This window comes from Rhinolophus sinicus, chromosome 16, assembly GCF_057876585.1.
Source record: "Rhinolophus sinicus isolate RSI-liver-muscle chromosome 16, RSI-T2T, whole genome shotgun sequence".
NCBI lineage: Eukaryota > Metazoa > Chordata > Mammalia > Chiroptera > Rhinolophidae > Rhinolophus > Rhinolophus sinicus.
The window spans coordinates 32,258,497-32,271,787 of NC_142516.1; the positions used below are offsets into that span (position 1 = coordinate 32,258,497).

General features: G+C 38.4%; 1 protein-coding gene across 5 annotated transcripts in view; it reads right to left on the bottom strand.

Annotated features, from left to right (window-relative positions):
- Positions 1-13,291, bottom strand: part of UNC13B (unc-13 homolog B) — a 173,479-nt gene that overhangs the window by 92,433 nt on the left and 67,755 nt on the right. For all 5 annotated transcript variants that reach the window (XM_074330677.2, XM_074330678.2, XM_019729033.3 and 2 more), the window contains exon 8: positions 3,845-4,079. In XM_074330677.2, the coding sequence (XP_074186778.2) occupies positions 3,845-4,079 (235 nt within the window). The remainder of the gene's footprint in view (positions 1-3,844; positions 4,080-13,291) is intronic.

The following is a 13,291-nucleotide window of genomic DNA, read 5'->3' on the forward strand; positions in this document are numbered from 1 at the left end:
TCTTCATTGTCAACATCAGAGAAAGCTGAAATAATCCGAATTCTGTCATTTTTAGCCTGCAAGCCTTGTCTGATGTAAAGGGATAAAATTGAAGGAATAGTAAGGCAAAGAAAAAAGGAAAACAGGAAAAAGAAACAATATAAGACTTAGTGCACATTCAATGAGAAAACTAGAATTAGTAAACTTGTGAATTTGATAAAAACCATTCAGACTGAAAAACTATAAAGAAATCCACATGTTCTTAAATTACTATTATAGCAATGTAGTCAAATAATATTTTCCACATCAGGAAAAGAACAGCTATAATAACTTTAAAATACTTCACTTGCTACCATGAGCTTTTTAGGTCCTTTTATTTTTCTAAGAAATAAACAAACAAAACGAACATGTTTCATCAATATTTACAATGTGGTTAAATGCCAAATGATAGAACTGTTAGGTATTCCATGAAAATATATCAAGGGATTTCAAGAAACCTAAATTTGTTGATAAATTTGGGTCTGTAAATAAGCCAAGCTGTTAACTTGCTGAAAGTTATATTTGAGGCAGTATAGCCAAGAATATGGTCAAACATATTTATTTTTAAAGAAAAAAATATATACATACTAAAAATCTTCAACTATCAGAAGTCAAACCTTGTTACAGTACCAAAAAGAGCAAATTACTTAAAGCACTATAATTTGTTTGTGAAATCTAAGGCTATATGCACTGAGGATTACAGTGAAATGAAAATCATTTCTTATGCTGATTACAACAGCAGAAGCCACATGTCCAGCTGAAGTGAATGAACACAGAAGACAGCTGACCTTTCAGTTAGGTTAGAGACTGCCCGCTTCCCGTGTAGAGACAGCCTGCAGAGTAGGAGTTTGTCAGCTCAGTTTATTCTTTTATAGATCTAACATCCAGTGGTATTTATTTAGGAAACAGAAACAAAATCAAAGTGGTCGCTTAGTCATTAAAGATCTTCAAGAGTGAAACCGATATTCTTTTGACACCTGTTAACACTAGAGATACTTTGGCTATATAACATCTAACGAACTCTAACTCTACTGTCAAACCTCAAATGATCTATTTTTACATAATTTACATACATTTCCCATTATTCTGGACTCATTAGACAAAAGCCCATCTGACGGAATGAGGAAATTCAATTTTACATATTTTTTTTTTTTACATACAGTTTCATTATTCTCCAGTACCCTCAAGAACTCAAACTAAACTAACTCAGCCTGGAAGAAGTCTTTATAGTTCCAACTTAAAATCAATAGCTAGCCATGGCTGTAGTGAATGAAGCTATTTAGTTTTACCCTTCTAATTGACTGGAAGGTACTGCAAACACGTTTGTTCCCGCAAGGATTTTAAATGTTCTTCTTACAAAACTGTATAACTTAAGGACTTAGACTATTTCCAAGAACTCAGTATTTACAGTAATAGAAAAGTTTAAAAATCAATGCTAGTGATATAATTTGTTCATAACTTTTTAAAGGAGAAATCATTTCAAACATTTAAGATTAAAATGTCTATAATAAAAGTTTATTTAAAAATCATGTTAACTACTCCTCTGCCGGAGATGATAAAATATTTACTTTTTAACCTCATTTCACATACTACCAACAGTAAAATCAAATTTTAGAGCTCAGTTAAAGAATAATTATAGGAAAAATATTTTGCAAATTAAAGTACATCACTAATGCTCCTCTAAGTGTTATTAATTATAGCAGTAGTAATGATAATAGGTGTGTAATGATTAGGTAAACTGCAGTTGTCCAGCAGAGTATGTAGTCGGGTAGGTTGATGTGCCATTCTTACTGCTGGTCTGCACATATAATGTTGCAAATACAGAGGGGAAAGAGAGCCAAAACATTTTTTTTTTTTACTATATGTTTTTTTCTTAACGTAGGACAATATAAATAACTAAAATCAAATGAACGAAATATGCAAATATTTAATTAATAAACCAGCAAGAAGTAGGGATCAACTAGAGGATTCCTGGCATATTTCTTTCTAGAATCAGATTATGAAGAGTGAGAATTCTATGTGATGGTTGATATATGAAAAACTTTCATTGAAATTATACTCAGTAATGATAATAATTGAGACAGGATGATGTCTAGCAGATAGACCACCACCTGAGGCTCAGGATAAATATTCACCAGGTTGTTAAAGTGAGCAAAAGAAATGAGCTCAATCATCCTAAGGTGTAGTAAATTTTAGCAACCAAAAGTATGAGCTAAATTGGTATGGTTTTAAAAAACCAACCTCCAACCAATGAAATAATTGATTCCAGCAAGGATCATCAATGGATGTTAAAATCAATGGATTACAAGTTGTTGGGGAAGCAGAATATTGACACAATCTTAGGTATTACCTCAGATGTCCTTAATTACAAAAGGGAAAGGCAACTTTACGTTGGAAAAATCTGGTATACACCAGATTTCTTAACCAAGAGATCAAACTAAACATCTTTAATAAGGAAACAAGTAAGTTTATGTGCCTGCATTATGAGGGAAATATCATCTATGTAGTATTTTTGCCAAAAATGTTTAACCTGATTCTAAACATGAAGAAACAATCGAACAAAACCAAATTAAGGGGCATTCTCAAAACAACAGGCCTGAACTCTTCAAAAAATGTTAATGTCTTAAAAGACAAAAAAAAAAAAAAAAAAAAGACTACAGGAGATTAAAGAAACAAGAAAATCAAACGTAATGCACCATGATCATTGATTGGATCCTAGATCAAAAGGAAAAAGAATACACACACATAATACACATACACATACACACACACACACACACAGAACATTAGTGGGACAACTAATTAGTGGAACAACTGAAGAAATTTAAATATGGGCTATATATTAAATATCATTGTATTATTACATTTCTTGAGTATGATCATAGTATTGAGCTTATGTAAGAGAAAGTCATTTTTCTTAGGAGTCATATGCTAAAGTACTTCCTGGTGAAGTAACATGATATCTGTAACTTACTTTCAAATGGTTCAGGAAAAAAAGAGCATGTGTTTATTAATATATATTAGAGAGGATAAGCAAATGTGGGAGAATGTTAACACAACTGGTGAATCTAGGCCACATGAATATGGGTGCTCACTGTATTATTTCTCTAAATTATAAGTTCGAATTTTTAAAAGTTGGGGGAAACATGGGAAGCACATATTTATATATTTACTTTTATATTCATAAATATATGACAATAAACTATGGAAGGATGCATAAGAAACAAAGATAAGAGAACTAAGAGACAGGAAGGGGATAGGGTAGAGGAGGACAAAAGGTGTGGGTGGCAGATTCTTCGCTGTATGCTGTACTGTACCTTACATTTTTTTTTAACCATGTGTTTTATATATTTAAGAAACTAATAAAATAAAAATTTGTTTTAAAGTTCCAGCAAAAGTACTAAATCTGTTATGGAGTGACCATATTCGTTTTCATCTGAAATTCCCAGGAAAACATTTAGGTAGGAAGGATTATCCAAACTTCTAACATCTGTGATTTTCTTTTTTTAATCGTGGTGAAGGGTGTATCAAAATCTCGGGGCTGGGCAGAGAAGTGAGCAGGTTTTTTTCAGCCAAAGTGGGCATGCTCTCACCAGTTGAGAATCGCTGATCACAAAGAGAAATACTACTGATGGAAATGTATAAACATGAATGTGTGGGAGAGGAAAAGAAGACTAAGGAATCTACACACCATGGCTGTAGCATGGCCCACCCTACTGCTACACTTCCACTACCACCTGAGGTTAAAGCACCCAAATCCTTGATGTCGGCTGCATCTTGGGACCTGCGTGCCGGGAAATTAAAGTACTTTGTTCCCAATACCCACCTAAGAGCCCGCCGCTCTGGGTATTCAAGGTCATAACTTTGCACAGAGTCATTGCAAGAGTCCCGGGAACTGCCCTGAAGTAGCAGCTGCTGTGGCGATGGCACAGGCACAGGAAACTGGTGCACAGAAGCGTTGGGCTGGGCAGTCGTGCGGTAAGGAGGCGGGATGCTGTTGCTGGTCTCACTGCGGTAGTCGCTATCGCGGTCGTCCACGGCACTGTCGGCATCTTCAAAGGCTGTGGGATAAGCACAGTCAATAAAAGCATCCCAGCTTTATTTAGTTCCTCAGATTTTTTCTCCTTCTAACTCAGGTAGCCACAAGCCTGGACCTTGAGAACAAGAGCAAGCTGAGCTGCACACAAGTCCAGTGACCTCAAAGTCATGGGCAGAACTGTCTCAATAACCCCAAGTCTCTCTCTCTTCTTATCCAATGAGACAGAACACTTGGTTTAATTTTAGTGCTGATTCTTAGAGGAGTCCTAAGTTGTATTTTCCCAATGTAGAATTCTTTGGAATTCTATTTCTCTAGCTACCATCACCCTAATGAAAACCTGCTTTTAAATGTCATAAATAGATTCTGGTCCTCTATTATCATCAAAAGGGGGCAAAATAGAAAAACTAATTTTTCCATATCTTAGAAAAAGGAATTGTTTTGTTTAAAGTTGGCTTGGTGTTTTCAGACTTTAAAATATATGACTGAACCAAACAAATAGGTCCAATATCAAAAGCTGGTCCAGGAAATCAGGGAGATTAAAGCCAAGGCTTGTAAGTCAAGCCAAACGCTCCAGATGTAGCTGAGAACAGCAGTAGTCTTATTGTCTTGCTGTGACATCGGGTTTTTCTACTAATTCCTACCAAGCACCTACTCCCTAGGCTTCTCAGCAAGAGCTGAAGGAGAAGAGGAAAACACATGCACTGCCAATGGGATCTTGCTGACAATGCAGCCAAGATTACCTAACAGCAGTGACTACACTTTCATAGAATTATTTCTGCTTTTCAGGCCAGCACTAAAATGATGAACTAAATGAACAGAGCTACAAATCCTGCTCCAAGCAAAAATAAAAATGTGCAACACTGTGCTTGGAAAAGGAGCTGAACCTAACAGTGCTTTATAGATTATTTTACAGGGAAGCCACAGCTGACACCATCCCCATTTACGTCTAATTAACAAGTTTCCACATTTCCTTCCTTGCCAAGTTCCTATATGGCTCACAATGAGGAAAAGAAACATTCACCATCCCAAAATGGAGATATTTTTAGTAGACGACGGACTCCTCATATTACAAAAACCAAAATCTTGGTAGTAGTGTGGGCAATGGAAGCCATTCGAAGATCATAAGATTAGGCTTTTATAATTTCCTGTTAAGGAGGTAAGGACCTGCATCCATGCAGCGGAAATGGAAAAGAGTTAATGAATTAGGAAGAAAAAACTCCAGACACAAATGATAAAACTTGAGGACAAATGGAAGGTAATAGGGAAAGGACTCCTTGGCTTCCACATTAGACAACCTAGTAGATAATAGATAATTCCACTAAAAGAGACAGGGAGCACAAACACGTGGGTTTTATAAGCGAGGAAGAAAATTTAAACGCTGGCTTCCAGACAATACTGTGGGTACAGCGGGAAGTAGAGGTAAGGTCTCATGAGCTTTTCCCATCTGAATTTAAGGCAACAGGTGAACATAAAAGAAGAGGACAGTGATCAGAACCCCAGGGGGAAAATCAGTACAAGAGGCTAACCTTCAAAATGGGCAGGAACAAGATCAGTCAAACAATAGGGGATGCAAAACATTCTGCTTACAAAGCATTCTGATCACATATTAGGAAAAAGATTTTCGAGGCATTGGTTTTAAACCTTGATGCATCTGTTGTTCTGAAGACTTGAAAGGATCAAGAGACAAAAACCAGAATGCCTTTCAAACTTAATTCTCCCTGAATCCACAGAAGGAGTAAGTGTGGAAAAGCCAGTGCGGAATTATTCATGCATACAGATGAGAGGGCAGAGGCAACAAAGCAGACAAAGCCAAAAAGTCTACTTAAATTCCAGCAGAAGTATTAGCACATAACTCAGAGAACCAAGACTGAGTCTCCAAAGAGGGAGCAGTGATAAATAATCCTACTGATTGTGAGGCCACGAGAAGGTAGCTAGCTAAGCCAGAGATAGGAACCCATGATCCAGAACCAGAAACTTAGTGGATGGACCCTTAATTTTTCTTTGTATCTGACCTATTAACTCTGAAATAATGCTCTGCTTTTTTATTTTGCTAGGCTAAGGGGAGGAACACTCCAAAATTTTCCTAAACACTGACAACAGTTCTATAAATTAAGAAATAAAGGGCAAAGAATATTAAGAAACAAAGTGTCTATTGAAAGAAGAGGTTGGGAGTAGAAGAGTATGAAAAGTAGGAGGGAACAGGAGAAAGGAATTATAAGGAAGTGAAGTAAGACAAAGGAGAGAAACAGAAAAAAAGTAGGGCAGTACATAAAAGAATATGGAAGGAAATGATAGAAAATAAACCTGGAAACGTAAACTGGGGAAAGAAATCTATTCTGAGGCAGCCACGGGTCATAGGCACAGAGCAGACACTCAAAACTGAGTGAGCTACTGAACAAGGAGGCCCTCTGGTGCGGGGCTCTGGGTGAGTCCCTGTCTCTGAATACAGAGTGCAGGGAGAGTCTAACTGTCAGAGGAAAAAGGACAGCAAATGCAAACCTTTTCTCATGGCTTACTTTTTTCTACTTAAGTTAAAACCTTAAGTTATCTGAGCTCTCTTGGGTTGCTTTTGAGCAGCAACCCCAATGGAAATACTCAGCATTCAAATCACAGAAAGTACATACTTCATGAGAAATTTCAGTGACAGGACAAGATTTGGCCCCTCTTAGCTCCTACTGGACACCTAACCACTGGGGCTCAACCAAACCCCCTTGTCAGATGGGTAACACAGCCATTAAGGTCAGCCAAGGGCTGTATACAAAAGTCTGACAATTAAATTCGCGAACTTGTTGCAACAATGTTGCTAACCTTTTTTGATATCAGAGGAATTATTCATTATGAATTTTTACCAACTGGACAAACAGTTCACCAAGTTTACTATTTGGAAGTGCTGAAAAGGCTGCGTGAAACAGTTAGACGACCTGAACTTTTCACCAACAATTCATGGCCTCTTGCATCACGACAATGCACCAGCTCACACGGCACTGTCTGTGAGGCAGTTTTTAGCCAGTAAACAAATCACTGTATTGGAACCCCCTCCCTACTCACCTGATCTGGCCCCCAATGACTTCTTTCTTTACCTGAAGATAAAAGAAATATTGAAAGGAAGACATTTTGATGACATTCAGGACACCAAGCGTACTACAACGACAGCTCTGATGGCCATTTCAGAAAGAGTTCCAAAATTGCTTTGAAGGGTAGACTACGTGCTGGCGTCGGTGCATAGCTTCCCAAGGGGAGTACTTCTACGGTGACCGTAGTGATATTCAGCAATGAGGTATGCAGCACTTTTTCTAGGATGAGTTCGTGAACTTAATTGTTTGACCTTGTATCATGCTGGAAAGAACTGGCTGCCCAGTCTCCCACATCTAGAACAAAGCTGGCAGGCCTCCAGTCTAGCTGGGCTTCTCTTCAAGAAGAGTCAAACCATGTCCTCAGTCTCTTGTTCATGTCACAAAACCAATGATCTCCCCCAGAATGAACCTTCTCCTTCCAGCCACTGTACTCCTTAGCTAAGACACCACAGAAGAGGGTTTCCTACACTAAGGCTGATGCTACTACTTATCGCTGGGGAAGAAAAATCAGGAGATCCTATCAGAACTGTAACTGGGACTTTGGTTTGAAATCTGTCATACACACCAGTCTTTAAGAAATCAGCCTGAAAGGATGTTAACATCATAATGCAGATAATTGTCTCCTGAGATTTAAGTAGGGGAGGGAAGGGGAGGGAAATTATATATGCGTGTATGCATGAATAGCCAGCTTCATAGTTCAGATAATGTTAAAAGGTATAATTAAGACAATTACAAGGAATTCAAATTCTTACGTACTCTGCTGTTCTCCCCAGCCCAAATATGTCCAGTGACCTAAGAACACCGTAAGTGGTAGCAAAGAAGAGTGACAGAGACAATTTTAGGAGGAATTCAAAGATCATTTCCCCATCCCACCAATTATTATATACCTTACCTTACTTGAGCTTACGCTACTTGTATTCCATTAATTTAACCTAACCTATAGAGAGCACCTGCCCTCTACAAAGCTTTAGACAAATCTACAAAATATTCTTGCCCTCTGCTATTCACCATATAGAGAATAACAAAAATCTCCTGCATCCATACTCTTTTAAACCTCCTTCTGGCCTAGAACATCATTTAGGAGCTCATACACCCTTCCTTACTTAAAATGAGAAAAATGTGACCTGCCTCTAAGAAACCCTTCCTGTCTCTGTTCACCAAACTTGAGCCTACACAGTACCCCCTTGAGAAGCTCAGTCCTGATACAGTGGGAAAAGAGAGTGATCCCCTTTTCTGGGTGTGATGATGTCCAATTTTGCTGCTCACTATTGAAAGTTAAAAGGCCAAAGAATGGTCTTAATCTCTCATTTTCCAATATGTAATAAAAGACTGTGGCTCGTTGAGTGCTCTGAAATAACCACTGTTTTCCTCAATTGCGTATAAAGTTTCAATAAAATCCATCAAAATATGGAAGCTTTGAATGACAAGGAGAAAACATTTTCTACTCATTTTTCAAAATCGAAAATTCAATGTTGATTACATTTAAATCCTATCCCACACTCAAACTGAATTTGAAGCAAAAAACATGACAAAGAAATCACTAAAAACAGGCCTTTACCCCCACAAACAATGAGTGATTTGGCTTCATATGGGTATTAAAGTCAAAGCGAAATTCTTCTGACCCTGCCATATACTACTTATATGACCTTGAAAAAGTTTTGCAGATGTTTCCTCATCTTTAATATGAGAATAATAGCATAGTCTCATTGGTTACTGTAATAGGAGAAAATTAGCACAGGCTCCTGGAACATGGTGAGCAATTAGCATTTCTTGTTGTTTCGTCATGTTGCCAGATTTTTGTTTGCCTTCTAGGTTCCTAATAAATAGGGGGCGGGAAGATCCGCACCCTGACCGCCCCAATGTCTGCTGACAGAGCCTCAGTGTCCGGTTGAAAGGCCCTCAGAGCCCTGAGGGTGTGGTTCCCTTGACAGTTTGCTGTAAGACTCAAAATTCCGGAAGCATCGAATGATGCCAGCGCGGGCTGGTTTCCTCACCTGAGCTGACTTCCAATCCTGGGGATAAGGGACAACTAGTCACAGGCTGTTTAACTGTACACCGAGCACGTTTTCTTCCTGTGTACTTACCTTCTTCCTACCACCTATGTCTCTTCTCCTCACCCCTCAGAAAGGATTCATTGGTTTAGTGTGCCATTTTTAAATTTTAATAATTTACTTAACTTCCTAACCATGGGGGATAAAGGGGGTTTAACAGAAAATTCTCCCAGGCTACAGCACAGTTGCCACAGCAACTGCTAAGGGTAATTATCTTGTCTCTTTTTAAAAGAAAACTGAAAAATAATCACATAGAATTTCAGATTAAGTCTTTCAACTTAGATTGCTCCAGGCAAGTGGCAATGCTGTTTCTCAGTGAAACTAAAACCAAAGAAGCTTCTCCTTACAAGACACTGCCACAGCACTGCATAGCAGTTTCCTGTACGTAGTAAGGCTCAATAAATGTTTATAGCATGAATAAATCAAACAAATGACCTGATTCCATCTACTGGGTTCATCCCTAACCCGTGAAAATAACAATAGCTATGCTCTCTGACCAACCAGTTCCCTATTTTCACGTCAGCCTGGTACTGTACATTATAGAAGAAATAACACCAGTTTAATTAAGCAAGTTTCCTTCCCCACCCCCAAAATGCACTAAAACATCTCACTAGCCAGTAGAACAATTATTGAAGACAGTTAGGTTTTGTTAGGCATAAGTACCAAGAAAGGGAGGGGGGAATATTCCAGGAAAATGAAATTATACATGCAAAGCCACGTTCAGTGAACTGAAAACAGTTTTAACATATCTGAATAAGGCTTCAGGGATATGGGAGAACCTGATCAAAGGGGGTCTAAGTAATGTTTAGCAATTTAGTAACTATAGGTATTTGGAATTATTTGGAGGGCAATACAGAGCTACCACAGCTTTTAAGAAGTAGAGAGACAGAATTGGATTTTTCACTTTAGAAGGGGGACAGTGTGGCCCATAGTTGGTAGGGTAGGGGGACTGGAGAATGGTGGCAGGAAGGCTGGTAAGGAGGCTACTGCATTGACCTCAAAATGGCTTAAACTAAGGAGCGAAGTGGATACACTGATGAGATATTTTGGAGGTAAAATCAAAAGGGTTTAATATGTAACTGACGTGGGAAGTGAGAAGAATAAGGATTATATAATATTGCCTACGTTTTTCAGCTTGAGCTACAGGGTGGATATGACATCATCCATTAAGAGAAATACAAAAGGGTCAGGTTGAGGGAGATGATGAATTCATTGTCAGATATATTGACTTTGAGGTACCTTTGAGATATCTCAAATGCACATGTCTGGTAGACAGCTGGATATATGGGGGTGGAGCTGAGGAAAAAGATATGGAGAAGACTTGGAAGTTTTCAGCATACAAGCTTCCATGAGGACAGGGATTTTTCTACTTTGTTCCTTGCTGTAGCCTCAGTGCCTAAACAGTGCCTGGCAGAAAGTAGAAGCTCAACAAATATTTGGAAATGAATGGATAAAAAATGTAAATAAATAAGAATAATGAGGGAGAGAGTACAAGACTGGCAGGAGGGGACTATATAAAGGGAAGAAGGGAACATAAGGAACAGCCACATTTAAAAAGCAGATAGAAATAAAATTAACAAAATGAAAAAAGCACTGACAATACAAAGGGTTGGTGAGGCTGTAGAGCAACTGAAACTCTCATACGTCACTGGCAAGAATGCAAAGTGGTAGGCCAGTTTGGAAGCGATCTGGGCATTTCTTATAGAGTTACACACATACCATACAACCCACCAATCCCCCTTCTTATTTTTACCCAAGAGTAATAAAAACATGTTCACACAAAATCCTATACATGGATGTTTGTAGTTGCTTAATTCATAGTCACTGAAAACTGAAAACATACGTGTCCTTTACCTGCTGAATAAACTGTGGTGCATCCATACAGTAGAATACTACTCGGGAATAAAAAGGAATGAACTACTGACACACACAGACGAATCTCAAATGCATTATAAGTGAAACAAACCAGACTAAAAACTCTACATATTATATGATTCAATTTATATGACTTTCTGGAAAAGGCAACACGATAGGGACAGAACATAGATTCGTGGTTGTCATGGGCCAGGAGTGGGTGAGGATGACTGACTACAAAGGCAATTACGGATCTTTTAGGGTTGATGCAACTGCTCTATATCTTGCCTATGGATGAGGTTACATGACTGCATATGTTTGTTAAAACTCATAGGACTGTACACTAAAGGGGAGAATTTTACTGTATGTAAATGATATCTTAATAAATCTGACTTTTTTAAAAAAAGAGTCTATAAAGGGGCCTGTGAAGAAGCCAGAGAGGAAGAAAACCGCGGCAGTGGCAGTGTGGTCCCTGAAGTCAGGAAAAGCAAGGTTTCAAGGAGGGAGTGGTCAACAAGTGTTAAACGCTATAGCGTAGTCCAAATAACACTGAAAACGGCCTACTTGATTTCGAAATAGAGAGGTTACTCACAACTTTAATGACAGAAATGTTAATGAGTGTTCAGGATTCTCAGACTGTTCAGAAGCAAGTGAAAGCACATGCAATGCAATAAGGAGATATTGAGAGAGTCCACAATTCAGATGGTAACATGTTGAATGTGAGCCAGGTGGACGATACCGCCTACCAAAGGACGCCAAAAAGGAAGTAAGCGGGAAAGACAATGGCCAGGTGTGTTACAGAAAAACTCGGAGTACACTAAGAGCTTATTAGAAAACCAGCAACATCCGAAAATGGGGCATTCACACATATCAAATGAGTGTCACACTGACAATTTTAATGAGCATGCTAATATTTCCCACCTCCCTAGAGAGCCTCAAACCTCTTCCACTCACATACTTAACAAATGAATAACCAATTACTGGCTAGCTCAATGGCACCTGATGCTAAGAGTCAGGTACTCTAGAAAACTAGTCTCCACTGGCAAGGACATTGAAATTTACAACGCTATGAGCTCTCTTTCGATACGTTAGTATACCTCAAATCCAAAACCACTGAACTCCGGACACTTTGAAAACCAGAAACCACAGGACCATTCCTAAAATTCTTCTCTACTTTATCTCCCATGTCCAGTCTGTTATCAAGCTTAGTAGTTAATTCCACTGAAGTCTCCTTCCTATTCTCCCTTCCTTATAGGTTTCACTATCCTTATCAAGGAATTATACCTCATGCCTGAATTATTGTATATTTTGGCTGGAGCTTCTAATCTGCCCATTCAATCTACTCAACAGATGGCAACTAGATTAATTCCAGCTTCTAATCCAGCTTCTAATCACATCATTACCCTGTCAATAATTTACAACAGGTCACTCTTTATAAAAAGAGTATATTTATCCTCCTGGCTTTCAAAACCCTCTATAATATTATATGATACCAAATATATAACAAACCTTACCGTTAACCAGTCCCCTAAAACAAAGCCTTTGTTATTGGCAAACAGGTATTATCACAGTTCCTATGCTTGCCACACTCAGGAGACAGAGAGGGAAATGAGCCCTATTTCTCCTATCTATCCCTCGACTTCTGAAGTTGGAATATCCTATACTTCTACTGCTTGTTGGTGTATTGGAAATGGTTTGAGCTTTGGAACCAGATAAACCTAGGTTCAAAGCCATCACTTACTAGCTGTGTGACCTTAGGCTGGTTAATTTCTCTCCACTTCTGTTCATCATTTGGACCAATGTTCATCTCAAAGTCCTGCACTGAATGAAGGAAGCCAGACACAAAAGACGACATACTATATGGTTCAATTTACATAAAACTCTAGGAAATTTAATCTATAGTGATAGAAAGCCCATCAGTGGTTGCCTGGATACAGGGGTGGAGAGAAGGATGAACTGTACAGGGCATTCGGAAACAGAGATAATGGAAATGTTCTGTATTTTGATTATGGTGGTAGTTTCACTGGTATATACATTGCTCAAAACTAATCAAATTGTAACTTTAAAAGGATGAATCTTTTGTATGTATATTATAGCTCAGCAAAGTCCATTTGTAAAAAACACCTGCCTTAGAACTTATTTTATTGCTTGCCTTTGTCCAATCCATCCCATCCCGAACCTAGGTTCTAAGTTCTTGATGTAAGATCCAAGTCTTATGCTTCCTTTATGTCCCTCCCAATACTCAGCACAGAAAT